This window comes from Tympanuchus pallidicinctus, unplaced genomic scaffold, assembly GCF_026119805.1.
Source record: "Tympanuchus pallidicinctus isolate F22 unplaced genomic scaffold, pur_lepc_1.0 scaffold19, whole genome shotgun sequence".
Taxonomy (NCBI): Eukaryota; Metazoa; Chordata; class Aves; order Galliformes; family Phasianidae; genus Tympanuchus; species Tympanuchus pallidicinctus.
Genome location: NW_026294710.1, coordinates 11,798,353 through 11,826,196, shown reverse-complemented (window position 1 = coordinate 11,826,196; position 27,844 = coordinate 11,798,353). Strand labels below are relative to the sequence as shown.

Genomic DNA, 27,844 nt, shown 5'->3' with positions numbered 1-27,844 from the left:
GTGCTCAGCACTCCATGGCAGCCTTGAAAGTTGCTCCCATTGTGTATCGTTAGAAAGAGTCAGGAGTTTTTTGTTTCCTAGAGTCTGAGGTGGGGATTGTTTAAGGTATCAATGGAGGTGTCTCATATTAGGTCTATGTAAAAAACACAGCTTCTAATGGAGAAATCACAATGGCTGCATTCGTGTTCTTGGGACCTGCAGAGAAGCCTCAAAGAGCATCTGTAAAACAAGAGAGGGCATTTTTGCATGAAACACGATAGAGAAGGCTGGGCCAAATCCTTCAGTCTGTTATTCAGGCAAGACTCCCACTAGGATCAATGGGAATTTTGTCTAATAAATGAGTGTGATAAATCCCATTGCCTGCTGATCCATGTTAAAAGCACTTCACAAGTGACAATGCAGCTTCTTCTTGTTGGTTTACAGTCTACCTTTAATATAATTTTTCCTTCCTGCAGTAAGCAGGGCAAGTGCAGAAATTGCTAGGGGCATATTAATATGTTCAGGTGCCTTGCACTTCCAGGGAGATGGAGCACAGAGGATTAAAATTTGTCCTGGCATGTGTTCCAGCTGTGATGCAGGGGTATGACACAATGCTGTTTCTTCCTTGCCATTCTTGGCTTTTCTTTTTTCAAACATGAAATGATTTTGGTCTGGTTGTACAGATCTCAGGCTCTTCCAAGCCTTCCTGTGGTCATTTTCTTTTGAACAACTGTCAAATGGAGAACATGTAATTGAAGCCAAGTTTTTCAGTAGTGGCAGGTGGCTCTGAGATGCGTGAAGGTTGGGATGATCACCTCTCAGCACTGCTGAATGCGTGCCTTCTCCTCACTACCCCCAGTGGGAGAATGGGAGGAGCGCACTGAAAGTCACATCTCATTGGTGGTCCTCCTTGAAATTCAAGCATCCAAATCTCATATCACTTACAGAATCTCTAGCCAAATTGAAATTATCATCCTTGATTGTCAATAGAAGCAGAAGAGTTGGGGGGTTTAATTTTACCTTCATTTAGAATTTAAAATTCTTTGTTTTCTTTACAAGGATGTACTCGTCCTAAATTGTAATATGTCACATGTCTCGGAGAGCAGGGAATTTTTTTTGGTTGCTAAGTTCTTTTCCCCAGCAGAAGTGTGTAGCTGTTTTGAAGTTAGCTGTACATCTGGAGATCAGATAGGGGAACAATTTACAGGGTGTGAAAAATTTCAAACACTTCATGTCCTCTGCATGGAGAAAAACTTTCTGAAGCAGCATTTTAATTTTCCGAGCAATTTTACCACTGCTTTCTCCTTTTGAATGGTGCATTTTTGTGTGCCAGGCTGCCATAAACAATGTGCTTTAGACTGGCACTTTCCAGACTGCTTTTCCTTTTTAAAGAGCGTAGGCAACTAATCGGCAGCAACCAGCCGCATAGCTGGAGTGTTTTCCATTCTAGGCAATATCATACTAATTTGATGCACACATGGATGCTTCACACAATCTGCAAATTCATCGCTGGCATCTTGCATTAGTCATCTGACAGATTGCCAAGTGTTTCATATTCCTTTCATGTGACTTTATTACAAAACACACACACACACACGCACACCCCAGCACTGCCTTATTTCTGCCAGTAGCCAGTTCAGTGAGAATTCGCAGCAGTTCTGTTTACAACGGCTATGGAGAGAAATCTGTACTTACTTGCCACACTCCTCTGCTTTAAAATGCAAAAGTACTGGCTTGCGTGGTGCAGCTCTCTTCTTATATAATGACATTAAGCAGCAGCCTGCAGAGAAAACCAGACTCAATGAAAAATGTAATCTCATTGTTTTTTGTACATAATACTTATGCTATTAATTAAATACCGATTTTTTTTCCTGCTCTGTGCCAATTGACATCATCTTTTGTATCTAGTGCACATGAAAACTGCGTAGTCTCCTAACTTGCCTTTTCTTTTTCATCTCTTCTTCCACTTTCTAGTAACGGCACAGCTAACAAGATGAATGGAGCTTTGGATCATTCAGACCAACCAGACCCAGATGCCATTAAGATGTTTGTTGGACAGATTCCCCGTTCATGGTCGGAAAAAGAGTTAAAAGAACTTTTTGAGCCTTACGGAGCTGTCTACCAGATTAATGTTCTCCGAGACAGAAGTCAGAATCCTCCCCAAAGTAAAGGTACAGTAGTTGTACTCTGTTTGCTTTCAGGGATTTTTTCAGTGATCTTGCTTGCCTTTAGAATTTCCAAAGAGGCTTGCATCTGGGCTGTCTGTTTTGAAGCATACTGTGTTGAGCTATGCAGCATTCCTAAGAGGAGAGAACTCCTGAATACCTATCGATTGCTCTCTTCCTCTTCTTCTTAAATTGCAGTTTAAATGTCTGTTATCTGGAAGCGAGCATTCCAACTGTGCAAAAAATAACAAAAGATTGCCATCCTTGTTTAAATTATTATTGCCAAGAGACATGGAAACCTGAGCGGTCACTTTCCTAGGATTAGCTCATGAAAAATATAATTTTCTACTTCCTTTTGTTTCCTCTCTTTGCACCCCAGGTGGGAATGATTTTCAGGATACAGAAGGAGGGAAAGAATAGCAGTGGGCTCTTGCTACATCATTGCTCCAGAGGCAATAGCAATTAAAAAATAGAATTGCCCTGGCCTTTCTCAAAAATCTGATTTCCTATTTTTGTGGTCATGCTAAAGGATTGATTTTTGGCAACGGTATTTTTCTAATAGAAAAGGATGGTTTTTTTCTTTCTGCAATTTTTCTGCCACATGCAAAGCATTTGTCCTTAACTGTATTGCTTTCTTTAGCTGTATGCCTATGCATATTTAGGCACGTGACAATTCTGTGTATTATATAATTATAACATAGTCTCATGTGTAGCCTTAAAGTGAATATTTTGTCTTACAGAATGTGTTTTTTTCTCTGTGTATTTTCACTTACAGTTTGAGATTGTCGAGTTTCATATATTAAATTGTTGCTGGCATTGCAAATAATTGGCACCACTCAGAGGCATTTGTGCTTGGTTGTGAAATGACTCGATAGTTACTCGTTTTTAGTCCTCTCCCAGCACTGCATTTAAAATCCTTCATGGGGAAATCTCGCAGAGTGATTCTATGGGCTAGCAGCTAGCTAACGGTGCAAAGCAGCGCCCTCAAGATTTCCAGTTCAGTGAGAGGTGGTGGCTGTCACGTGCAGCACACAGCACAACTCCGGGTGCTCCCATGCTTTGTGCGCAGCTCTGCCCAGGCTCAGCATTTCCTCCTCTTTGCTGTCCCAATTTAAGCAGTCTTGTGCTTTGAGTGATATCTTTTGATATGTTGTTTCTGCTTAAAAGAACAGGTATTTTGTCTCAGAATCATGGTGACATTAGGTAAAGGGCTCATAGGGGTACCCTGCTGCTCATCAAGTCCTGTACTAGATTGCTGTCTTCCACCAGTACTGCAGAAGGTATTTGTTATTGCAGTGTTTCTGTTCTGCTTCCACCTCCCTCTGTTCCCTAGAAGTGATGCAACTGAGCGTGCAGCCCCCTGCTCTGTTAGCCCGGTGCCCTCACCAAGTATCTTTTCCTTGTAACACTGGATAGAAGGCAGCATTAAGAGGTCAGGCAACTGGATTTTCAGCAGTCCAGGCTGCTATGGATGAGCAACTCCTACTTAGTTTAAACCACTAAAATACTGAACTTTGAGACTTGGCCATTTTAGGAAGAGCTGATTCCTGGGCCACAGAAATGCCTTCCCACTAAAGCAGTAAATGAGATTAGAACGATACTGTGGTTAGACAAAGGAAAGTCAATTATTCCCATTTTTGTAGTGTTTTCCATTATACGTACCTGTCCATCAGGCATCTGGAACACATAAGGATTAAGCACAGGTCATGCAAATCATTGTAGACTAATTATGAAGCCTTGTAGTCCCTGTATTCATGAATAGCGTTTTGTTGTTGTTGTTTTGCTAAGATTCTTTTCAGCCGCTCAGACATGATGCTTTTATGTCCCTTCAAGCATTAGTGTTTTAAGAGTAAATGAAATTAATCCCCCCCAAAAAACAGAACAACCTTCAGACTTATATTTCCCTGACACAGCAGTGAGGTCCTCCGGTGGTCAGCTTTTCCCTTGGAAGCTGTGGAGCAGCCTATCTCCGTGCTTCCTCCTGGCTGAGGCTGCCAGTGAAGCTGCCAGATATAGAAACCTCTTGAGTTTCATGTGGGTATCTTTTGACCAAGAATGATCTTTATTTTCTTAATCCAGAAGCACAAAGGATTCTGCGTGAGAGATTAAGAATCTGTTACAAACAAAAAAAAATCAATCTGAAAAATATCTGATAGTCTTGTTCTCATCACAGTGCATGAGAAATGCTTTGCCTGTGCCATGTAATTGGTATTTAATAGCATGAATTGCTGTGATGAAAATGCAAGTTAGTGTTGCTACACATTTGGAGTTGGGCTTGGCTCTTTTCTTTGAAGAAAGAAAAAAAATTTGATTTATGAAAGATTTTTCTTACACCAAATGAGGGCTTTGTGTTGTTAGTGCGGCTGAAGGGGCTTCTGCCATTTGCACAGACTTTTCCTCTGATGAGCTGTTTATGAAGCAGCAATCCGAGTGTCTCCCAGTTCTGTCAAAAATAACCATCGGCTGCTTCTCTCTCTCCTGCTGTTATTAAGACTGCCTTTCATACCCTCAAACGACAGACGGCCTAGTTCATTGCTTTCCTACTTCTTGTATTCCTTGCCAGCTCTGAAAAGCTGAAGCTGAAGGAAGAGAAGTGGAAAGCCAAGTTTGATGGAATTGGGAAAAATAGAGAAAAAACATATTACTTCCACAGAAATGCCGCTTCTGTGCAGCTTTGTTAATTTGGTCTTATACCACAGGAATGGCTGCATTTCAGTTGGTGATAGCTGGAATAACCTTCTTAAGTAGGAGACTCCTTGTACTGTCCAGAGTTTGCAGCCCTCTGGTTCTTTTCAGACGCGTGAAAAAGCTCAGCAAAGTAATTTGACTTCATATGTTTATCCCCTGTTGTTTTGTAAGACTTCTTCCTCTTTCTGCAACAAGAGAAATCCTGGGGATTAGGCAAACACTATTCACACACATACAGAATAAAATAATTGTTCAGGAAATCCTGTAGCACTGAATTAAATGGCACTTTCAGCTTCTGAGGGCTAAGGGGATTGAAAGTCTCAGCAGATCAGCTGTCTCTGCTCCCAGTCCATCTTACCTCCTTTATATAATTTATTCTGGGTGGATAGGTAACTTTTTCAGGCCAGTTGTTAAAAAGAGCTCCAGTAATACATATCTCCACCTCTAATGCAGTGAGCTCAATGTGAAGGTAGCATCCAGCACCACCAAGGCTTCTCCTCTTCCCCACTGTTCTCAGAAGATGGAAATATTTCTCTCACTGCTTTTGTTTCAGAGTTGGAGTGCTGACACAGGCAGATGGCACAGGGCTGCTTAGCTCTCTGAGATGTGGCAGAAGAGCCTTGGGTTGGATCTGCAGCATCATTTTTGTACCTTGCCCCCATTTCCATATCTGTTAATTCTTACAAGGGCTCAAGGACCCATGAAGCGTGAGGCTGTGCCTGCTCGTGCAGGAATCTCCCTCCAGGAAGCAAGTAAAGGCACATGTGAAACCAGCTCTCTCTTCCCTTGTAGCCTTTTGCATACCTGTTATCAGATTAGAGGTAGGATGCTGAGTGAACAAGGACGTGCTGTAGTTAAAGGCCAGTGTTTATTATTATCCTATTTAACATGGTAATTTACGTCTACCGAGAAGCAAGCAGGGGAATCTGATAATGAGGCATTCATCTGCTACATACAGGTGAGACAGGATCGGCAAGGCATATCGGAGGCAGAAGTTATCTGATTGCTTGGGTGTAGTTGTGAGTATAAGCAGGCCCTTCAGAAGTCCTCCATTGTCTGCAATGCATCCTCCAGTCGATCGAACCCAACACTCCTGCTCAGTGCCCCATTCCATGTGGGGAAGGGAGAGATGAGGGGACTCAGGCAGTCCTGCATGGGAATGGAGCAGAAGCACTGCTTGGTACACAAGCCCACCATAATTATTAGCAAAGGTGTTAACCAAGTGCTCCTTGCCTACCATTTCCACGCCATTCAGCTAATTGCACTCTGCCTGCTCCCAGAAGCAATTTCAATGCGCTGTGTTTTGCAAAACTATTTTAGAAGTTCCCTTCAGCCAGCACTGCAGGAGACAGGGTTTCTCCACATATTTTCTGACTGACATATTTCCACTGACATACTTTGAGTTTAGGATGTTCTCACAGGTTCCCATGAGTGTTGTTTAGCTTTTGAGATCTGATGAGTTGTGTCCTGAGCATGTACACTGCAGGGGTCAGAACTGCAGCCATTGGGCATGCATATTTTAGACTAAATTTTAGTGATCACAGTTGAGAGATCTTATGTTACAACCCTGGGCTTGAAATCTGTCATGCACTGAATGAAAAAGTACTTTTTTTTAACGATGCCTTGTACACTGTGTAAAGTATCATGCAACAAAGACTGGCAAAAGCCAAATTCTGCTGTTAGATGGAAGCACAACAGGGCAGGGGATCAGGTGATAAAGTCAGGTTTTCGACTTTTTGGTTTCTGACCTTGGGGTGTTTAAATTTAATCTTTCAAGACCCTTAATTCTCAAATTTTATATGGTTATAAGTAGCGTTATAAAATATACTGTAGATGTGAGCTGATTTTTATAAAAGGTAATTCTTATTCTGCAAATCTGCTGGAGTTTTCAAGAGGTTTTTCTGAGAGTGGACAGGTGTGAAATTGTGTATATAATCAAGCTGGATTTCCCAGGGGCGTTTCACACAGCATCACACAGGAGCCTGATGCACACGGCTGCTGGTGAAGCAGGGAAGGGCCCATTTTCATACGGAGAAAGGAGCTGGTGAGATGATCGAGGACAGATTAGAATGGGGGAAGGTTACAGGCCAAGGGAGAAGAAGGGGATGATGATTGGAGAATCACAGGGACTGGTATTGGAGATCGATACTTTTTCACTCTCTATGTAAATGGCTTTGACAGAGAGAGAACCACTAAGTTGTTATCCAACTTTTTGGATTGTGCAGAAGGCGCTGGATGGAGCAGAAGGTAACCTGGAGCAAAAAACCTCATGCAAAGAACCTCAGGTAAAATGAACCATGGGCAGGATGAGTAAATTTGAGTTTTGAGTGAGCACAGGTGTTGTGTGAGTATCTTTTTCAAAGATTCAAGAGCTGGAGAGGATTTGAAGAGTGCACATACCATAAAAGTACGAACATGATGTTTTGTGTCTGTGTGGTCAAAAAGGCACTGAAAATGTGGAGCTGTATAAAGGGAGCGTTGAATATAGCTTTCAAGGAAATACCGTACCACTTAAAGAAGGATTTTTTTGATCATGTTTTAAACTACAGTTACCAATATTTAGCACCGTTCTATAGAAAGGGGCAGAGGTCCAGAGAAGAGCAGCATGATTTTGTATGAAGTCAGGAAGGGTTAAGCTATGGTGAAAGGTCTAAGAAGGTTAACTTGTAAAGGGCTTCAAGCATTGACTTACAAGAAAGCTAAAAGAGAAGAAGCTGTGGAAGAATACAGGACTGTACCTTGGTCTGGAAAGAAAAAGTTATAAGGGGATACGATTGAAGTTTGTTGAAGTGCATACCAAAGGCAGGAATAGATCAGCTCTTTCAATTAATATCGAACCCTGGGTCTGCACAGCATAAACTTAAGACTGAGAAACAGCAGGCCAAAAGGAAAAAAAATCTTCCGAAGTTAAACTTTCTTCTTCCACATGCAGCATAGAAAATGGTCTTCCAGAAGCAGCAGTAAGAAAAGTTCAGAAATGAACTTTTTCTTGCCTCCATTTTGTGTTTTGACATGGACATGCCTGGAGTTGTGTTGGACATGACTGCTCCCCACATCCAGCGCAGTTTTACCCTGTACACAGGATGGGCTGCCAAGGCTGTGTGCCTGGGTTATCTATGCGCTGCTTGAAGAGGAGCTGAGGTTTCTGGTGACCCCTGATATTTTTGGATGGCTTTGAAGAGAAGGAGCAGATGAGGTTAATGTCCCATTCCATACTTGATTGCAAACCTGTTCTTCACATAAATCAGTCTCACTGTATATTCCCATTATTGACTATGGCAAAAAAGTCCTCCACTGCAATAACAAAATGTATCCCAGCAAATCCCATGTTGTCAGATTGCAGAACTCCTGGAACGTCTTCATGCAGATCCTGTAATGAGAGCAGGGGTTTTTGTGTTTGTGTGTTTGCAAAACAGGAACAATAGAGGAAGTTGGGAGGACTGAGTAGAGTGTTTCTTTGGTTGTGATAGTTGAAGAGAGAGATAGCATGTAAAACCTTCCTTATCCTTATTTGTGATGCTGTGTACAGTGCAGTGAATGACTGCAGAATTAAGCTCTAATTTAGGCATTGTTTTTCTTTTTACGGTATTTATGACAGAGGAAGCTTGGTCCAGAAGTGAGGACTTGAGTTGTTGTTGTAAGGAATTTAAAAAGTAAAATGTCTCTAGGGGATTAAAGTAGATTGCTTTGGGGCTCATTGGCTGCACTTTTTTACTGCAGCCTAATGTGATTTGTAACTGTCTATGAATTTTGAAAACTGAGCTAAGACTGTATAAGAACATTGCTAATTAAATCTATGCTGAAAAAATACATAAACTGGAATGAACTTGAACAAACTGCGTGAATCAGTTTACTTAACTAGATAGAAAACCAATACCCAGGCAAGCCCTTAGAAGCACAGAACTCCATAATCAATTGCGGTTTTCTTAATAGATCTCTAATGTTCATGTCTGATAAACACTTGCAGAAAAGATGCATTATGTAAAAGGATACTTGAGCTTCAGTTCAGACTTTAAATAAATCCGAGCACTTTCCAGGTACCTCTGAAAAAGCTGTGCCAGAGACACAGCTGAAAATGTGTGCACAGTTTTTTCTGATACTTCAGGATAAACAATGATAACAACAAAAAAAAAAAGCCAAATAAAAAGTGTATTTGACTTTTTTTTTTTTAATATATATTTAAAAGCAATTGAAGGCTAATGATTGAGAAATAGGGAGCTGAAAATATAGTGTCTTTTGTTAAGACAGTGCTGGAAAAGAATATCTCACATGGTCATTAAAAAGGCAGGCAGAGCTTTGTTATAATTCTGACTTCTTCAGCACACCATCCGGCATTTACTTACAGAATATTTGAGAACTTCACCAAAATAATCCCAAATGTCTTGAAATATAAATGGGTAATCTGTTTTTAGAAATGCTGTCGTTGTAGCAGAAAGCACACATGGGGAGGCAGTAAAACAGCCTGAACTTTCAATATCATTGAAAAAACAGTTAATCAAATTTCATTCTTGAATCTGAATAATATGCCCAACCTCCGTCTCTCAAATGTACAATCTCAAAGGCAAAAATTGTAATACGTGGAGAAAATCTAAGTCAAGTCATGCACTTGCACTTGCACTTAGCAATTCATCAATGGATATTATCCCCACACATAAAATCACATACATGTTCAAATATTTTTAAGAGCGATGCATACATTTAAAACATGCATGTCTACAGTAAGGCAGGACAACCTCAGTTTGAAATTTATGGTATCCAGTTTCTTCAGTTGCATAGTAAATCTCATATCAATGAGTTTTGATCCCAGCACCCAAATTCCCTGTTTCCTTATTTTATTAATTGAGTAAACATACATTACTTGTCTGTTACCAATGAAATATGTGTGCTTTTCTTAAACAGCAATGACTTCTAAAATGCTCTTTCTTCATTATATGTTGCTTCTAGTCCCGTTCATTGTTAACAGTTGAGCCATTTGCTCATGACTTTATTAGGAGGTTTCATGAGGGATTTGAAGGTGAGTCTGAAGTCTTCACACACTTTGGCATGGAGCTCAAAGAAAGCGTTCTACGACTGAGCAGTGTCAGAATAGATGTGGTTGTGAGCTAGCTTAGTGAGCATGCATTTCAGCTACACTGCAGCTTCCAAGATTAATTTCCGTCTCGTTGCTTTTGCACTGTACTCCTGTCGCCCCACAAAATGAGACACTGGTGCACATGCACACATGCACACAAATAAAAGCGTAAAATTAAAAGCCACAGTTTGAGAAGTTTTGCTCGTGAAAAGAATTCAGTACAGGAGGAATTTTTCCATCACTGCTGAGATGGTGTGAACAATACTTAAATATTACAGCGCAGATAAAGAGCCAAAAACCATGTAAAATGATTTAGTATAAATATGTCATCGATTTTCCTAGTTCTTGACATGAATTTTAAATCCTGGGAAAGCCTTGAAAGAATGTCTGTTAATCTTCGACCTTTTAAAATATGTTACAGGACGGATGGTTGTGTAGCATTTGCAGTGTGAATTAAATGCGAGTTCATTACTTTAATCTTTGCTGCATTGGACCTTGCTGCCCTGTATTTTTATTTGGGACAGGAGATAGAAAGTACGGTCCTGAGTATGCTTCAGTGCTGGCTGGACCCAGAACCTGCTTTAGTGCCAGTTGTCTGTGGTACAGGAGCCAGGAAGAATTAGGCAGTGCCAGTAGTAGTGTTGCAGAGCTTTGTAGACATCTGTACACTCCATCGTGCACTGTCAGCATCGGCATGTTATTTCAAACAAGTAGCAAATAATTTCCTAGGGACCAGGTCTGTTAATGACTTCTAAGCCAGGCTTGAGCTTAACTCCAGCCAGTGATATATGGCTGCATGTGCCATATAAATCTGCTGGTCTGTCTACCTCCATGAAAAAGGCATTTTCAGGAATCTGTGACTCCTTTCATAAGCAATTTCTAATTGCTTATAAAAACACTCTAAGCTCGTGAATAAATTAAATTTGAATGTTTCCAGTGAATCTTTTCAGGTTTTCACTGAACCTAATTACTGTCTCATCTATGCCCATGAGTATGCAGTTTTAAGTGGGACGTCAGACTTCTACTCTGCAGATTAAACTTTGTGATGCATAAATCCGTTATTATTTGTAGTGGAAAAAGCTCCAGTGTCTACTATCGCATGGTTTTAATTTAAGATAATGACTGTGTTCCAGTCATACATTCTTTCAGAAGAGTGAGATGAGCTGGAAAGAGGTGGAAGAGGTGGTTTTATAATAAACCGTGTCTCTTATTTGCCTAACTGAACTGGGCAAATTCGTTTGAAACAATAATTATCTATCCTAGTAGCTCAAGATGTCATGCTTTCAATTGCAATTTTCGGGAGCTGTACTGCAACAGGGAGTGGATTAATGTAGGGTACTGCTTGAGACATCGGGGCTGTACGGATGTGCGAGGCACCATCTCTGAACTCCTTCAGCACAATGATTTTGTGATGTTAACACTACCCAGGTGAACTCAGATTGGTTTGATCAAGTATGAAGTGGATGTAATAAGGACCACTGCCAGAAAAAAAAAACATGTAGCAGACACACAGGCACTGAGTCCCACTTCTTCCAAGTCCCCCTCATTTAAAATGGGTATTAAACAGTAGGTCTCCTTTTCATTTGCGGATCGTGACATATAAAATCATTGTAGATTCAACGTGGACTGTGTTGAGTAATTCCTCTGGTGCTTCATCTTCTGTAGTGCAAAGGGTTTTGTTGTCATTGGCTCAGTTAGATTTTTCCCGTTGTCACTTTCAATTCATTTCATGGGCATGGGGTAACTATCCGTGAAGGGAAAATGCTGGGACTGAGAGCCTCTTCTATCAACTCTCAGTATAAAAGTTCTCCCTTGATGTCAGCTGTGCCATAAGAGCTGTACGAAGTCGCTGGATGGGTCCTTATCCAATAAGTCTTGGGCTTGACCAAGAGGATGAAAACCATAGAATCATAGAATGGCTTGGGATGGAAGGTACCTTAAAGATCATCAGTTCCAATCCCCTGTCATAAGCTGGTTGCCACTCACCAGGTGAGGCCCAGGACCTCATCCAATCTGGCCTTGAGCTCCTCTAGTGATGGGATTAGTGAGAGTATTCATTCCCTTTTTTTATTTAATGCTACAAAAAGCAAGCTTTGTCAGGCCTTGATGTCTAAAGAGACATGATTACAACAAATGTTTCTCATCCTTACATTTGCTTGCTCTTACAGCGATGGAGAAAATGAGCAAAGTTTACTTTTGCAGTTCTAGAACTTAGGTACAGAGAACTTAAGGGTTGTGGTGGAAGGTCTGCCATACAAAAGGGCCTGAAATGTTCACTGTGTGTATGTGGGGTTTTCCAGTATGATCACCTCCATCACACCCAGCAAGTTTCGTATACCTGTGCCCATCCTTTCAGTACTGCATTGAACTCTCCAAACAGCTATGTGTATTTGTGCACACTGAAGTCTTGCTTTGCTGTGGGACTCGATTATTTTGTTTTGGAGTTTTGGTGTAGGTTTGTTGAGTTTTTCAATTGATGCCAGTTTCCAGTTTTGTCAGTCATTTAGAGTACATTAAGTGAGACATGTGGGAAAGCAGCTGGGACTGTCACTAACATCAGTGACCATGGGTTTCGTCAGTAGCTGCGCTCAATCAGGTGCTGATAGCTATCACAGAGCATGGTTCCACACCATGACACTGATGTGCCCCATAGCTATTAGTAATACCAGCTCTTGTGTGAAAAGTAAATACAAAATTGTCTCAATGCCATAACCCCTTCGTGTTTTTTGGAAGAACTGAGCAAAACACTGCACCAAAATTCTGCTTTCAGAGTGCATTATCTCCCAGCCCTTACATTCTCCAGTTCCCAAGTGTTAGCTTTCCTTTCCAGTCCTCAGCTACTAGCATGCCTTTCTGCGCCTCGTTGCTTCCTAGCTCTCACATGGGTATATATTGAGTTAAAAGGTGCTGTGTGAAAGTGAGGAGTTATTATTATCATTATCATTATTATTTTAGATGCTGCAGTCTAAGTAGTTCAAAAGAATCTCACAACTAAAGGTCAGCATAGCTTGTAGGTTTACACATGCACAGTACAAGTAACCTTCAGAAATTTCCTCATGACAAGATAAGTGCAGCAATTATATTTAAATGAGTGCAGGAGAAAATTTCACTGTAAACTACATTAGCTGAAGAGTGTATGCCATAAGAGGATTTAATTGAATTAATGTTACTATCAAATGCTTCATCTAGTGTATTGCCAGGTCTCCTTATTACTAAAAATAATATTTGGCTCCTAAAGACCCCTGTTCAGCTAAGCACACAGCCCTGATGACTTCAGCAGGTGATTAAAGTTGAAGCATGTTCTTCATTGCTTTGCTGAATAGGAACAGGCTTGGAGATAAGAGCAAATATCAGTGTATGTACGTAAAATGTAATCACTTCACCTGCTACAGATGATTTTCCAAGCATCTAATGCATTTGGCAGTTGTAAGTGGCCATCCCAGCTGCCATGGATGGTGGCCAGTACAGTAGGGCATGTGTACAGTAGGAGTGGGGCTGGGCAGTGGGTGCTGATTGCACAGGCCCTGCTAACAAAAGCAGGGATTGATCGTGTTGGAGAGGGGTTTTGTTGAATAATGCCGCTGATATTTTTAATGCTGCCATGAATACAGGAGTCTCACTCTTGCATTATACAAAGATGCCACAGCGACATCCAGGAGGGTATTTTGTGTGACTTCCTACATAAAAGCAGAAATGCAAATAAACCATGTTAACATATTCACGTTATAGGAAAGCTCAGATGCTTGGAGGCAGAGTGACATAGCCAGAGACGTGCTTCCAGTCAGTGATAAAGATATTCAGAGTTTTCCCACTCTGCTCCTATGCTTTAACCATTAAAGAGAAGACAGAGTATATTGCATGTTTCTGCAAAATATTTTTTAACAGTACAAATATAATTGAAGTATGCAATTCTTTATATTTGGTATTATCTATTTTCCTTTCATATTCACTCTTTAAAAAGAATATATGAAATTTCAGAAAAATTCTCCATGCATTCAGCAACAGAAACAAAAAAGTGTTTTTCTGATGGAAACTGGGAAACAGCAGGCTGCTTTATAAAGCAACTTTCTTTATTGTTGGCCAAATGAAATGGCAAAAGTTTTTATTAACCTATGCATCTTCCATTATAATGATCCAGATTTCCCTCCCGAAGTTCACCCACCCCTGTTTATGCATGCAGTTGACATTCTGTTACAGTCAGTAGGGCACATGCCATTCAAAGGAATTATAGTCTCTTCTTTGTATTTGTGTTTTTGGCTTTTTTGTGTGTGAAGAAGTGTAATTGCCCATGTCAACTGATGTTCATTACACAGAATTGTTTAGCTCTCTTAAAAAATCATTGATCTGCTTTTCCCTTGTGAAAATATTCAAGGTCTCAGTTCACAAAAGAGAAATCAGTATGTAAAGCAGGAGAATAACAATCTGTGCTGCAAGGAGTGGGAGAGCAATGTGCAGTGCGTTTAATGTCAGTAGCACTTGCTGGCTTAAAAACAGAACAAAACAAAAAACATGATAAATATTCAGTAAAGTTGAGAAACATTATCACCATTGTGGCCAGATGTGATTTTTTGGAACAATCTTGTACAGAAGAGAGAGTAGGGATTCTTTTCAGACATTTCTTTGTAATGTTTTTAATTGAACGTTCATTAGGTAGTGCCTTGCATCTCTTTTTCCCTAAGTTTTGTGGCTTCGTTTTGTATTTAAGGGTATTGCAAAAGTTACTTTGGCACTGTGATCTCATGGATGTTGTCATGGCTTCAACTTTTGAAAGCTTCCCTAGAACCACATTGCTTTGGAGATATATTTTTTAGGGAATTTTGACTCTTGGACTATTTTGACGCCCGAAAAATAACTATTTTGTAGGGAATTTTGGCAGTTTCTGGACTCAGGAGTGACATATTGCCTGCACACAGTGACTCAAAGTGCAGCCGCCTCCACTGTGTGAGAGTCGTGCACTGCACACAACAATGGGACCCCAAATCAACAGCTCCAACTTTGACCATGTGTTCCTATTAACATTTACTGTATGTATTGCAGATGCACTTTAACAGATTGTAAGACACACTCTACAACCAGATTGTTAAAATGAGCTTTGTCCTGAAACACTGACGGCACAAATGAACAAGATGGACTGAAAGCTGCCGTGAGACTGCAGAGTGCAGACGCCAGAGTTTTGGACACTTGTCAACAAAAAGGGCTTTGTGCATCTTTACTGAAGCAAAGATCTGTTCCTGCTGATCTTACTGTTCAAGGCTGAAATTTTAAATAAGATTTAAGAGAAAATAGCACAAAGCTCATTAGAGAATGAGTAGGAGACGAGAATGTGCCTACTTCTGCCTTTTCTTTCTCATCTAACAGCCCTTCTCCTACATCTGCCAAATTGAGTGTGCCAGAGGAGCAGACTTAGAACTTTGGGTGGTGGATCACAGCATTGGAACAACTCCCTGAAACAAGTCTGGGGCTTGCAGAGTTGAAGCTTTAGTGACCTGAACGTGGGATGTACTGATCATGGAAAGTCTGACACTCTGGAAATGACAACGCGAGCAAGACTAAAAACTTGGCTCTGCCTCACTGGGCTACTCAACAGGAAAAATTCCAATACTTAATGTCTTGTTCGTCATCCAGAGCATGTAAAGAGATCATCCACTTAGGCCCCAGGGGGTTAAAAAAACTAAGAATTGCTCATCTTACTTATTGAAGTAGCTAATGTGCATTTCAAAGTGCTGAGATTAGATGTTTGCTTATGGGGGAAGGAGGAGTAAACGCGACAATTAATTTCAGTGGGACAATTTTTGTAGGAATAGGTGTCTCAATGACTGTAGGTCATCTGCAGTTGATATGATAAGCCTGCTTATTTCTCTTATTAAGTCAGTAAACCATTTACATGAAAATGGCAATGTCTGGATTCTGCGAACAGCCCTTTCAGAGGAGCTCTGCTTGGGGGCGAGACAGTTTAGCCATTTTGAGGCACTTCTCTTTCAAATGAAATCCCTCTCTCACTAAAATTATTAAAGAAAACATTTTTCAACTCTGAAGTACTGGTGATATTTTGCCAGGGGCTATGGCCAATGCTCCAAGTGATGGGAACTCCTGAGCGCTTGTAATTCAAACAATTTGTGTTGACTTTGTGCTAAAAAAGAAGTTTTATTACTGGACAGAACATGGAACTTGGAAATACATGTTTTATGAGGCCTTAGTAACAATCATGGTTAGAAATTTCAGTGAGAAGGTTGAATTTCAGTGAGAAGGTTGCTCAAGGTAACTGTGACCTGAGTGGTTGGAAATATGATGGCACCTGAACATGCTGCAGCCTTCAACCGTCCCAAGCCAGAGCTGAGCCCTCCATCTGCATCGGCTCATGGCTGGGCTGCTTTCTTCATCAGGAGAGCTGGGTATGAGATCGGGCAAAATGTCTCCCCTTCCAGGATGCAAAGGTCCATGCTTGGAAAGCTATCTTAATAGAAAAAAACCTGCTAGCCCATCCAGTTCTCTTGTCTGCCAAGTCCACGTTTGTTCCACTTAGTGCATTCCTAAATGTTTTGTCCAACTTTATTTGGAATTGGACCATGGGATGCTGTTTCCAACCCCGCCCCCTGCCAATAAGATAATATTTTGTTATTGTACCATAAACAGACACAATTCTAGCATTTTTTTTTCTTATTTTTGCTCCCCCCACCTCATTTATTTTCTCTTTGTTGTTTTATAATCCCCATTCTGTGCTAATACCAATGAATGAGAGAGATTTTTCTGCCATGTAAAATAGTACTGGGGATAAACTCTGCTCTAAGATTTTGGCTGACCCCATCATAAGGCTTAGCTCAAAAATTAATTTGTCATTACCCAGGTGCTACACTCTAAGCTTTATTGGCATAGAGGGCCTACACATAGTGTATGTTCCTTGGAAGGAAAAAAAGTGGTCATGTAATCACTGAGACAGTAAACAGTCATTTCCAATCTAGTAATATTTTATGTGAATTGGCACTGTATGTTGTATATCATCCATCTTGCTAATCCGTGTTCCACATTGCCTCCCACTTGAGGCCAAGAACATTACAGCTGTGCCAGAGAGTGGGTGGAAAAATAGCCTTATTATTAACCTAAGTTGAAAACATAATGGCTTTCTGAATGTCTTCATTCACAAATGCAATCAGACTGAAATATTAATACTCTTAAGTTTAGAGAAATAGAACTTTCATTTAAAATCAGTTGTCTGTGTGTGTTGCAAAAGTGAAAGCCTTAGGAAAGTGTTGTCAATGCTATGTACCTTTGATCTTTTTTCTTTTTTGTAAATTCCAGTATATATAATAAAGAAGCCAAAGTATCCTTCAAACTAGGCTCTGAGCAGTTTTACTGCCATCGCTGCCATAGTCTTGTAACTGAGAGCAGAGCTTCTGATACCTTCTGCTTCTCCTAAAACACAAGTTATAATCAAATGCATATTGAAGCTCTGATAATGACATTTTAGTACAATGCTCAGCCAGAGCAGCATTGCCTGTATCAATGTTGGTTTAAATCTCCACCCCAATAGGATCTGAAGCAGTTAAATGCATGCATTTTCTAGGAATAGCCATGAGGAATAGAGAAAATTGCAAGCATCGTCATAGCACTTCAGAATCCTTGGTTTACCAGCAGAAATTAGGGACCTAGGATTGAAAACATAGGAAATTTGTACTACAACGTGGACCAAAAAATAAGAAAAAAAGAGATGCTACTGCTCTTCAATTGTCTATAGCCAGCCTTTGGAAATAAGAACCTTCCACATGCAGCTTTAGGTACTGTAGGAATTACTCTTGAATAATATTCAGGGGAAAAAAAAAGTCCTGATGACACTAATTTAAGATTAGCATGAAAAAAATGTTCGCCTTTTTAAAAGCAAGAAAAAAAGGATTCAAACCTACAGTGTATCAGGCTGCACGTTGTAAATCAGCCTAATTGTTTTAGAATTCGGAAGTGTTTCATCATTTTAAATTGGGCTTGTCTGATATTTAGTTCCACGTTTTTGATAACTCCGCAGGACTAATGTGAAGCCTGCTGTTGCACATGAAAAGCTTTTTTTATCCTATCTTTTAAGACTAATGGAATAAGAGGAAGTTGACAAGTAATCGCTTAGTTATCTCTGTGTCAAAGCCTATGATACGTATTATAGTGAAAACATGCGATACGCAGGTTCAGAAATAATTTCGCTATACATTAAGGTTTATCTTTCTTACATGCAAAGTGTAAAAGTGAAGAATGCTGCAGGCTGATAGGGAATTTTGAATTGCTTGGCAATATCTTGAGATTTGCCTTAATAGTACTTAATGGGAGCCAGCACATGATACAATATATGGGTCTTAACCAGCACTTGCCTTCAAGTACCTCTTAACTCCCCTATCCTCCATCTTATCTGTTGAAAGAATCTTCATGTTTCTTGGACATAGCTTTGCAGTTTCGCTGTAGATCTGCTGTACTTTGGGAACAAACACAAGTCACCTAGTAGTAGGTTGGGTTTTTTTTTTTGGAAACAGCAAGAAGTGCTTGTAAAATCTGGTGGTTGCAAAGCTTGTTTGACAAGTTGACCCCTAACCCCACCATTCCCCAGTTCTCCTTCAGGAAGTTTTCATACATTTGCTTAACAAAGATGCTTCTAGCAATAATAACACGTTAAATAAAAGACAAAACCACACTGCAGTGTTAAATAAAGGGCACTGCTACCTAAATATTATGATTATTCAGATTGGACTTCATGCAAAAAAAAGCACTGAAAAAGCCCTTTGTCAGAGAAGGAGCAGAGGCTGAAGATGAAATATGCTACAAGGACTCCTTGGATTTTTATTTTTTTTTTAAGATTACAGATAGAACTTTGGACTTTGTTCTAAAGCGGTATTAATTTTTGGTAGTGAAGAACCCTTAGGCGGCATTTTGTTGGATGTGTTCCTCTAACAGCCATGGTGACCTGCAGAGAACTTTGTGCAGCATCACGCTGCACCAAACGTGATTAGATACATTCAAGCTCTGCGTGCTATTGATGCCAAGGAGCACTGAATAGTTTCATCTACTCTGCAGACAAGCTTCAGTGTAAGCCCTCCTGCCACTGCCTGCTCAAGGCCACCTTTGACAGCCGCAGGAGCCAACACATAGCTGTTTAGGAACTCCTTTTGTTCCTTTTCTCTCTTTTTCTTTTTCCTTCTGATTAAGTTGCCAATCATTCCGCTTCTTTCTCTTCTTGTCCTGAGAAGTTGCCAATCATTTCATACAGCCTTTACCTCTGTAGCCAAGTGCTTGTCTTGTCATAACTTGGAAACAGGCTGCTGGAGATTTATATTCAATCTTGATCTGATTAAATGCCACATCTGAGATACAGATACTTGGAGAGCCATATGGACTATGTATCATGGAAACATTTTGTTTGGACTGCTCTCATACAGCAGGAGAGGGCTTGAGATGTACCTGTTGGGTCATCAACTGTGCACTCAATGATCCTTTCCCTTAATAGATAATAAATATTGGTGAATAGATTTTTAATCAGTTCCAAATCATACATGGTTGCTAGTAGCAAGAAAGAAATCATCTGTAGTGGTAAGACTTGATCTTATCGCTCCCTACAACTCCCTGAAAGGAGGTTGTAACGAAGTGGGGATTGGCCTCTTCTCCTAGGTAATAGAGATAGGATGAGGGGTTGTGGCTTTAAATTGCACCAGGGGAGGTTCAGGATATTAAGTAAAATATCTTCTCAGAAGGTGGTGAGGCATTGGCACAGGCTGTCCAAGAAGGTGTTGGAGTCACTATCCTGGAGGTGTTCAAGAAAGTGGAGATGTAACACTGAGGGTCTATAGCAGTCACATGCTGGTTGGTGGTGGGATTAGATGATCTTAGTGGTCTTTTCAATCTTAATGATTCTATGACTGTATGATTTCAGAGGGGGGGATAACATTTATTTTCAAAATACATAGGTTTTTATTGTTTCACTCTGTTATTGAGTTGCAAAGTAGTCATGTTGTTTAGGAAGCTTCAAAATGTAAACAGCAAGGTGAAATTAAGTGCTTGCTACAAATAGTGTCTTTAAAATGAGTGCTTGTGAGACTGCGAAATAGTTTTATGGGGAGATGATGGGAGTCCTGATTCTGGGAAACATAGGGAAAACTTTGGAAAAATTACATGTGGAAGCCTAATGTTGTCCTCTCTGAGACACGCTGTCCTAGCTTTGTAAGATAACACGTTCCCCCTTCATTAGTTCATTTTCCATCCACAAGAAAAGACTGCATGAATCATCATAGCTTTTGGAATCATATGCGTTACACACGTATTCTGCATCTTCCTTCATTGGTTTAACTTTAGCTAATCATAACACAAAAATAAATAACAGTGATCATAACCTGAGATAACAATCCCTCTCAGCACAAGTGCTTTTCTTGTTTCTTTGAGGCTGCCTAGGCGAGATGAAGCATGAGCTATGAGCCTTCTTCAGACCATTTTTTGTTTTTACACCATCAGTCTGTGCAAACTTAGGAGCTGCAACAACCTCACTGCTTTACAAGGAGCAAACGTGAAGGGGCTGTTGCCAGAAACCTCTCAAATGTCTCTGAAGCTTCAGCTTTTGGATACCCCACATGAAGAGTGTTCTTTGCTCTCGTTGCTTGCGCTCATTAAGAGCTGCCATTTATTTTTGTGTGTCTGCACAAATATATGGCTTTATTACTAAAGTGGTTTGTTTATCTTTGCTGTCGCTGCATTTATTTTCGTACTCATCTAAACAATTAATTAGGGAAACACTTGAGTGCTGAATACACTTCTTCAGATACCACTCAGTTGTGGTTCGTTGTTGTTTTTGTTGGTTTTTCTTTTTTATTTCCAGGAGCATCAAGCATTTAAAATAGAAGAAAAAAAAATATTTTGCAGTTTTTCAAACCGTGCCTTTTCCTCCCTTGTTTGAAGCTTCTACAGGCAGAATATATTGCTTTGAAAGATCATGGGCCTTGTTGAGAGTTCAAAGCCAAGTAAAGATGCTACTTAAAGTTCAAAGGCTCTGTGGGGTTGCATCTTCATCTGCATAAAATTGTTTCAACCAGCTGGAAAGATAGAAAAGTTGCCAGAAATTTCTTCTGTATCTTTTCTTTTTTTGTTGTTGTTAATAAATATATATATATATCTTAATTGGGGAATAAATGTGTCACTGATAACAAGTTCAGGGAAAGCAAAGCTCCTTAGATGAAAGACTGCTAGAAGTTGTACAGAGTGTAGGAAAGATTTGACATGTGCTGTGACCCTGTGAGAGTGAAACTGTGAGTGTCTGCGAATCAATATGAGATACGGAAGAGTTTATAAAGTTGAAGTCAAGGAAGAATTGCAAGCATTGCTTTGCCACATCTTGGGCGAACAGAACCAGGAGTGCAGCTTATTCAGACAGCGGGTTGTAAAGATGGAAAACAGTTACACATTTTTAAGAAAACAGGTTTCCAAACAGGTGAAAATTAGCTCCCTGAAATCAACGTGTATATTGTAACATGTCACGACTCAGAGTGGAAGTTCAGTCAGTTCTTTGACCAGCAGAGAATGGAGCCCCTATTAGGTAGTTTGGGCAAATGCAGTAAAAAATGAGTAAGGTGCTAATGGGTGTTGGGGGAAGAATAGGTCTCTATTGAATGAAGCTCAGGGCAATACTGCCATACTTTAAGGCAATATTTAAGCTAGAATTTCTTCCTAAATTGCTTGAGTGCCCCTTAAGCCAGCTTGAATGTCTTGTATTGACTTCTTCTATTTCCTATAGGCAAACTTTTGTAGGAAGCATGCCAAACTGTAGCTAGTTAGCCAGAAAATGACATGCTGCAAGTGCAAGCAATGCTGTACTGTTACTCACCTTGTTATTATTGCTTTATCTTTTCACTTTTTTTTTTTTTTTTTAATGATTTCTTCAGAGTATTTCTTTGAGCTCAGGACATTTAATTCTTTCCATTTTACAAGCAGAAGCTGGGGCACAGGGAGATTAAAGGCCAGATTGTTCAAAAGCATTTAAGCATCTGAAGATTCAGATGGGCATTGAACGTTATTTTCAGAAGAACTTCAACACTCTATTCCTAGAAATGAATTACCCAAGGTCAGGTTTAAATTCTGTTGCAGAAATGGTGACCAAAGCTTCCAAACAAGTGCTGAAATGAACCTGTGCACTGTCCTCTTAACAAGTTTCTGGGAAAGGAATAGAATTGTTTTTAGTTGTTCCTTTTTAAACGGTTTTGGTTTTTTTTTCATTAAATGTCACCAACAGACTTTCTACCCTGTGCCTTCTTTTACAGCTCTTTCTCTGTGGACAAGTTCTGTTTGAGTTACCAGCTTTGGCCTTACCTAAAATATCTTTACAAGACACAAGCTCAGGGTTTCAGAACTGTCAGAGCTGTGGGTGAATAAATGGTCTTCTAATACTGAAGGCCTACATTGCATTTTAAAAGCTTTATGATGTAACAAATGCAATAGGACTGGATGAACTGTAGCTTAAAAATACATCTTAATGCTTCTGAACTGATTAATTTCTTGATGTATTTCTGAAGACAAGATGTGACACACAGCATTTTTATGGTCTTCTATGTCTGTGGCAACGTGCACCATGCTGTGATTCCAATGTTTCTGGTTCTGTTTCTAAAGAAGAGAGCAGTTCCTGTCTTGCAATGAAGAAACTTATCTCGTGTGTGAAATCTGTTGGTGAATGAGAACTGGTTCCAACTGATGAGTACAACAGTAAAACAGCAATTAAGCTGATGTTGTCTGCTGAAGTTAAGCAAGCTTGCAATATATTTCTGAAGAAGTTGTACTGTGTTAGTAGGGTATGGTGAAAAAGCCTCTTAAATTGTTTCATTGTTTCACAGAATCACAGGCAGAGGCTGGAAGGGACCTCTGGGGCTCATCTCTTCTAACACCATTGCTCAAAGCAGGCTTGTCTACAGCAGGTTGCTCAGGGCTGTATTCAGGGAGGTTTGGAAGATCTCCAAGGATGGAGACTCTACAACCTCACTGGTCAATGTGTGCCAGTTTTTTATCATCCTCACATTAAAACTTTCATCCTTATGTTTAAATGGAATTTGTTGTATTTTAATTTGGACCCGTGTCCTCTTGGCCTCCTGTTAGACATCGCTAAAGAAGATCCTGGCACCATCTTCTTTACTTGCCCCATCACCTGTTTGTACACATTGATAAGACCCTTCTCTTTCCAGGCTGGACAGGCAGCTTTGTCAGCCTCTGCTTTCCAAAGCTTGATTTTGCTACTGGTGAATATCAGGGGTAGAGAGTAAAGGGCTTTTGAAATGTCATTTGTGAAAGATATGTTCCTGTCTACATTAATTTCTGTAAACATGATCTTTTCAGAGTCTTTTTAAATTGAAATACAGTGTCTCTCCAGTTATCTGCCATAAGAAAGGATTAATAAAGGAGGACATCTCAATTTTTCATTCCCACCTTTTTGAGCATCAATGCCCTGAACCCTGTTTCTGTACTGTATCCAAAAACTTGTCTGGCAGATAAACAGACGCAGGAGTTCACATGCACAATGGCTGAGGATGTGGTAATTCATTTCAAAACCAGTTATTTTAAATCAATAATTGTGACTTAGTGAAGGCAAAAAGGAGACAATGATCAGATCCTGAAAGAAAAGAGTAAGTGTTTATATAAGACAAAGAGAATGTGAATTAAAAATTAAGGGGAATTAATATGAGAATGTGAAGGAAGAGAATAAAAGAGGTAAAGGGGAAATGAAGACAAGGCAGCAGAGGAAATAAGTGACTGTTTGCGTTGTAGTTTCATGTGGATGTTTGCCCAAAATTCAGAATGTCTTTGTGATACAGTATACATGCATAATGACACACTTTGTTTACGATTGCCGTCAGAACAAAAAAATATTTCTTGTTTCTCCTACATGTATTATTTTCTATACCTTACCAGTTCAGTGACCACCCAAGGGAGAACCATCTCAGAACTGGACACTAGAATGCTCTCTCCTCAACCTCTCCTTTTGCTGTACTACTTCCACAAGAATTTTTTTTTCCCAAAAGCTGTGACAAGCAGGTTTTTTTACAAGCAGGTTTTATTTTAAGCAGTACTTTTAGGATCCCAGTTATTCTCTGCCTCCTAGATGCAGAAGAACAAACGGACCAAATGAGAGCTGGAGAAGAGGTACTGAGCAATGGCTCTGATTTTCTGACTGCTGTTGATGGAGAGCCTTCTTTCTTCTGAAATATCTCCCCAGGGGATGTACACTGACTGAGGGCTTGGAAAGGTTACAGGGAAGGAATGGTCCCAGACAGAATGGTGGCATTTCCAGTACCAGCAGGCTGGAGTGTTCACATCACACTTTTGTGTGGGTATAGTCCCACTGACTGCTCACAGATACCTCCACAGCACTTTCAGAGTTTACAAGTTTTGAATCTGGTAGAGTCGGTCCAGGGGAAGACGAAAAAGGATGCTTAGAGAGCTAAGCTCTGCTCCCATGGAAAAACATCTAGAGACCTTATAGTGGCTTTTCAGTATGTAAAGAGTGCCTACAAGAAAGTTGAGAAGGGACTCTTTACTGGAGAATGTAGTGATAGGACAAGGGACATGAATTTTAAAGTAAAAGTGGATTTGGATTAGATAGTAGTTAGAAATTCTTTACTCAGAGAATGGTGAGGCATTGGCACAGTCTGCCCAAAGAAGTTGTGGATGTCCCATCCCTGAAGGTGTTCAAGACCAGATTGGATAGTGCTTCAGGCAGGGTGGTCTAGGAATGATGTCCCTGCCCATGGCAGGGTGTTGGAAGTAGGTGATCTTTCAGGTCCCTTCCAACCCAAACCGTTCTATGATTCAGTGACTTGCAAGCCCAGCCTATTACAGTTCAACTCACATCTCAGCATGCCGTGATGCCGTGCTTTAAGGGCAGATTAGGTAGTAATGCCGTGAAATTGCTTTGATGCTATTACCCTGATTTGTATGCATTTATTTACCCTGCCACAAAGTATGTAATCTAATTCCAAACTTGCGGTTTTCTCCACTTTTATAGTCCTCTATTCCAAATTTTGAGCAAGCATTCCCAAACTGCAGATGTGGAAGTTGGCCCCATCCTTCAAAAGGAAACCAGAGAGTCCCAGTGTGCCATACCAACATGCTAGCTGCTCGCTTCCTGGTCATTATGCAGGCAGTGTGAGAGCTCAGCTGTCATTGTCCTATATGAAAAATGAACATTGAAATTCTTCCGATAGTTTTATAGCTATTAGACATTTAAAACTGTTTAATGTAAGTGACTTATTTCGGAAAGCAAGAAAAGCAGATTCTGGCAATTTTGCCTGTGATATCTCTTCTATCTGTGTTGCACTTTACTCAAGATTTACATAATAATGGGCAGGGAAGTGTTGTGGCACACGAACCAGTGCATATTAGTTCTTAGTTGCTTTCCCAAAAGGCTTGAAAATGCAGCAGATTTAATCTAGGTCAAAAAAAGAAAGAAAAGAAAAAAAAATACCACTTCCATTTTGTAGGCAGAGGACATTTATAGAGAGCATTTGTATTCACAAGGGTATGGGAATGACAGAGTGCGACTCCTCCAAAAGAGCTCCCCGGTGCAGCTGAAGGCTGACAGCAAACTAGGACTTGTGGCCAATTAACAGAAAGGCCGTCATAACTTGCAAGGCACAGGGAGAAAAAATTGAGCTCCATGGGATCATTTTTCTTTGGCCATTTACAGAGCTTTTCCAGGCCTGCAGCATTTGTGCTGTAATGCAACAGGGGCGGTTTGGGGCACACTGGGGCTGCTCTGTTGCCTCCCTGGATGTTATAAGCAAACGAAAAAATAGAGCACAGAGTAGAATTTGGCACATCCCATTTGTGAATGCTTATAGTGTATGAGCCCCTGCCTACCTGCAGCTAATGTATTAATATTAGAAGTGGCATTGCTCTAATATGTGCTGTCATTAGAGTGGTGTTTCAGGTTCCTGGCTGGTGACAGGATTGGTAATAAAGTTTCCATCAGGGTGCCAATTATATCAAACTATTAGCAAACCTGAGCTAATTGGGAGGCGGCATCGTTAAAGGTTGATTTCTGCAGCGTATGGCAATTCTATCAGGGATTGCTTCATCAGTGGATCATTGCCATCATGCTCAAGTCATTCCACATACAATAGAGCAAGAGGTGCAGGTAGGAATCAAAAATGCCTTAGCTACCTTCTTTTTCTGTTCAGCAGAATTGCAGAGACAGTTGGATTTTTATTTTTGGAAAGGCTTTGTTTTCCTTTGTCGTGAATGTCTGTATTTGCTATTCAGCCAGCCCCAGTTTTTCTCCATTTCTGTATAGAATCACCAAACCAGAATCTCTAAGGTTGGAAATGCCTCTGCTACTATTAGAATGGTGTCTTTCACTCAGGTTAGCCTATTGCACTAAAATCCATAATAGAGAGCCAGACAAGGCTTCCATTGAATGCAGCAAAATTAATGAATGTGAGATGCTCACTGCCCAACGGCACCTGAGCTCCAGCAGCAGTAGGTCTTCGCAGTGCCTTTGGTGGAAGAGGAGTTTTGATGTCTTCATTGCCTTTTGGAAAAGGACAGTGTAGGTCGTGGCGTGTTTTCTGTAAATCATTCTGTTCAGGCAGCTGTTTGTGATTTACAGAGCGCATCATTCAGCATTGGGAACAGCTGGAATGCAAGAGACCCTTTAGAAATGCAGTCCTGTTAAATCATGGGTGTAATGTTTAGATTTCAATAGTGGAAGAGTGAATGTGAAAATCAGGAGAGGAACATTTGGAGAGGGTGGGAAAAAAAAAAAAAGAAATCCTCCTTAACTTAAAATAGCTTGAACAGTGCAGCATTGACAAGAAGCTACTGTCCCAATTGAGATTCCAAGTTTGTATGAAGCCAGCACCTGTTCTGCTTGCAAATGCGCACACAAAAATGAGCTTCATTCACAGAAAGAAAGAAACATAGCGGGACTTCACTCATTTAGCCTTCCAGGGCCTTCAGTCCCTTGATCTGTCAGCCCCTTAGAATTCAAACGCAACCTTTAAAGGAATTTTCAATTCACAACATGATGACTTTGTTGATGTCCTGAATGTGAATGTATTTTGAATTGAATTTGTCTGCCAGGATTCCATTACTTGCTAAAAGAATACAGAGTTCAATCATCAGATAATCATTATAGCTGTTTTGAAGTGTTTATTTTATTAGTCTAGAAGGTAAAGCAAATTTCATACTTTTAAGTTGTTGCAAGCTTTACAGACGCACTGATAAGCTCTTGTATTGCTATACCCTATGGTTAGGGTTCAGATACTGGCAGCAGGTAATAATACGTGCAACACAGCAGAGATCCAAACTGACAAATTTTGTCAGTTGAAAACTACAAAAACTCATAAATCACACTAAAGAATATCAGGTTTCTTTTAACCTACATTGTTTTTCTTTTTTTAACTCAAAAGTTTTATTTCCAGGAAATTGCAGCACATTTTTCTTAAAGCAAATCAAAAGCACCATGCACCACATACGATGACAGCTTTTAATCCCCATCTGCATCTGAGGGTTATTTTCTCCTATGGGTACACACAGATAATTGCTGGGAACTTTAAAGCAGGACCCGTGTATTTGTACTGGAGGCTGTGAGGAGTGTTTTCACACTCAAAGCAAGATGGAGGTTGCCGTATTCATTCGAGCATAAAATCCTGGCTGAGAGATTAAGCCTCTTACACAGATTTCAATGCCGTTAAAAGCCGACACGGAGTGCATCCACCACATCTCCAAGAGGAGGAGAGTTTCCTTTTGTACACTGCTCAAAATTAAGGATGTAAACAGCTCTCGTGTAGTAATTAGTCTGCGCTTGAATTGGGAGAAAGTGATAAAAATACCGACGTGGCTGAGCTCCTAGTGCTATCTGCACTGGAGCTTGCAGCCTAACAAAGGAGAGAGACACTGTAAGGGAGTGCAATGATGTAGGACAAGGCACAGTGGCTTTAAACTAAAA

The 27,844-nt window shown here is 40.3% G+C and overlaps 1 protein-coding gene across 17 annotated transcripts in view; it reads left to right on the top strand.

Annotated features, from left to right (window-relative positions):
* CELF2 (CUGBP Elav-like family member 2) overlaps positions 1-27,844 on the top strand; it is a 555,355-nt gene that overhangs the window by 420,882 nt on the left and 106,629 nt on the right. For 16 of the 17 annotated variants that reach the window (XM_052681218.1, XM_052681213.1, XM_052681212.1 and 13 more), the window contains one exon: positions 1,954-2,150. In XM_052681218.1, coding sequence (XP_052537178.1) covers positions 1,973-2,150 — 178 coding nt within the window. In that variant the 5' untranslated portion in view covers positions 1,954-1,972. Of the gene's footprint in view, positions 1-1,622; positions 1,790-1,953; positions 2,151-27,844 lie in introns of those variants that run through there. The other variant, XM_052681222.1, reaches the window with a different exon arrangement.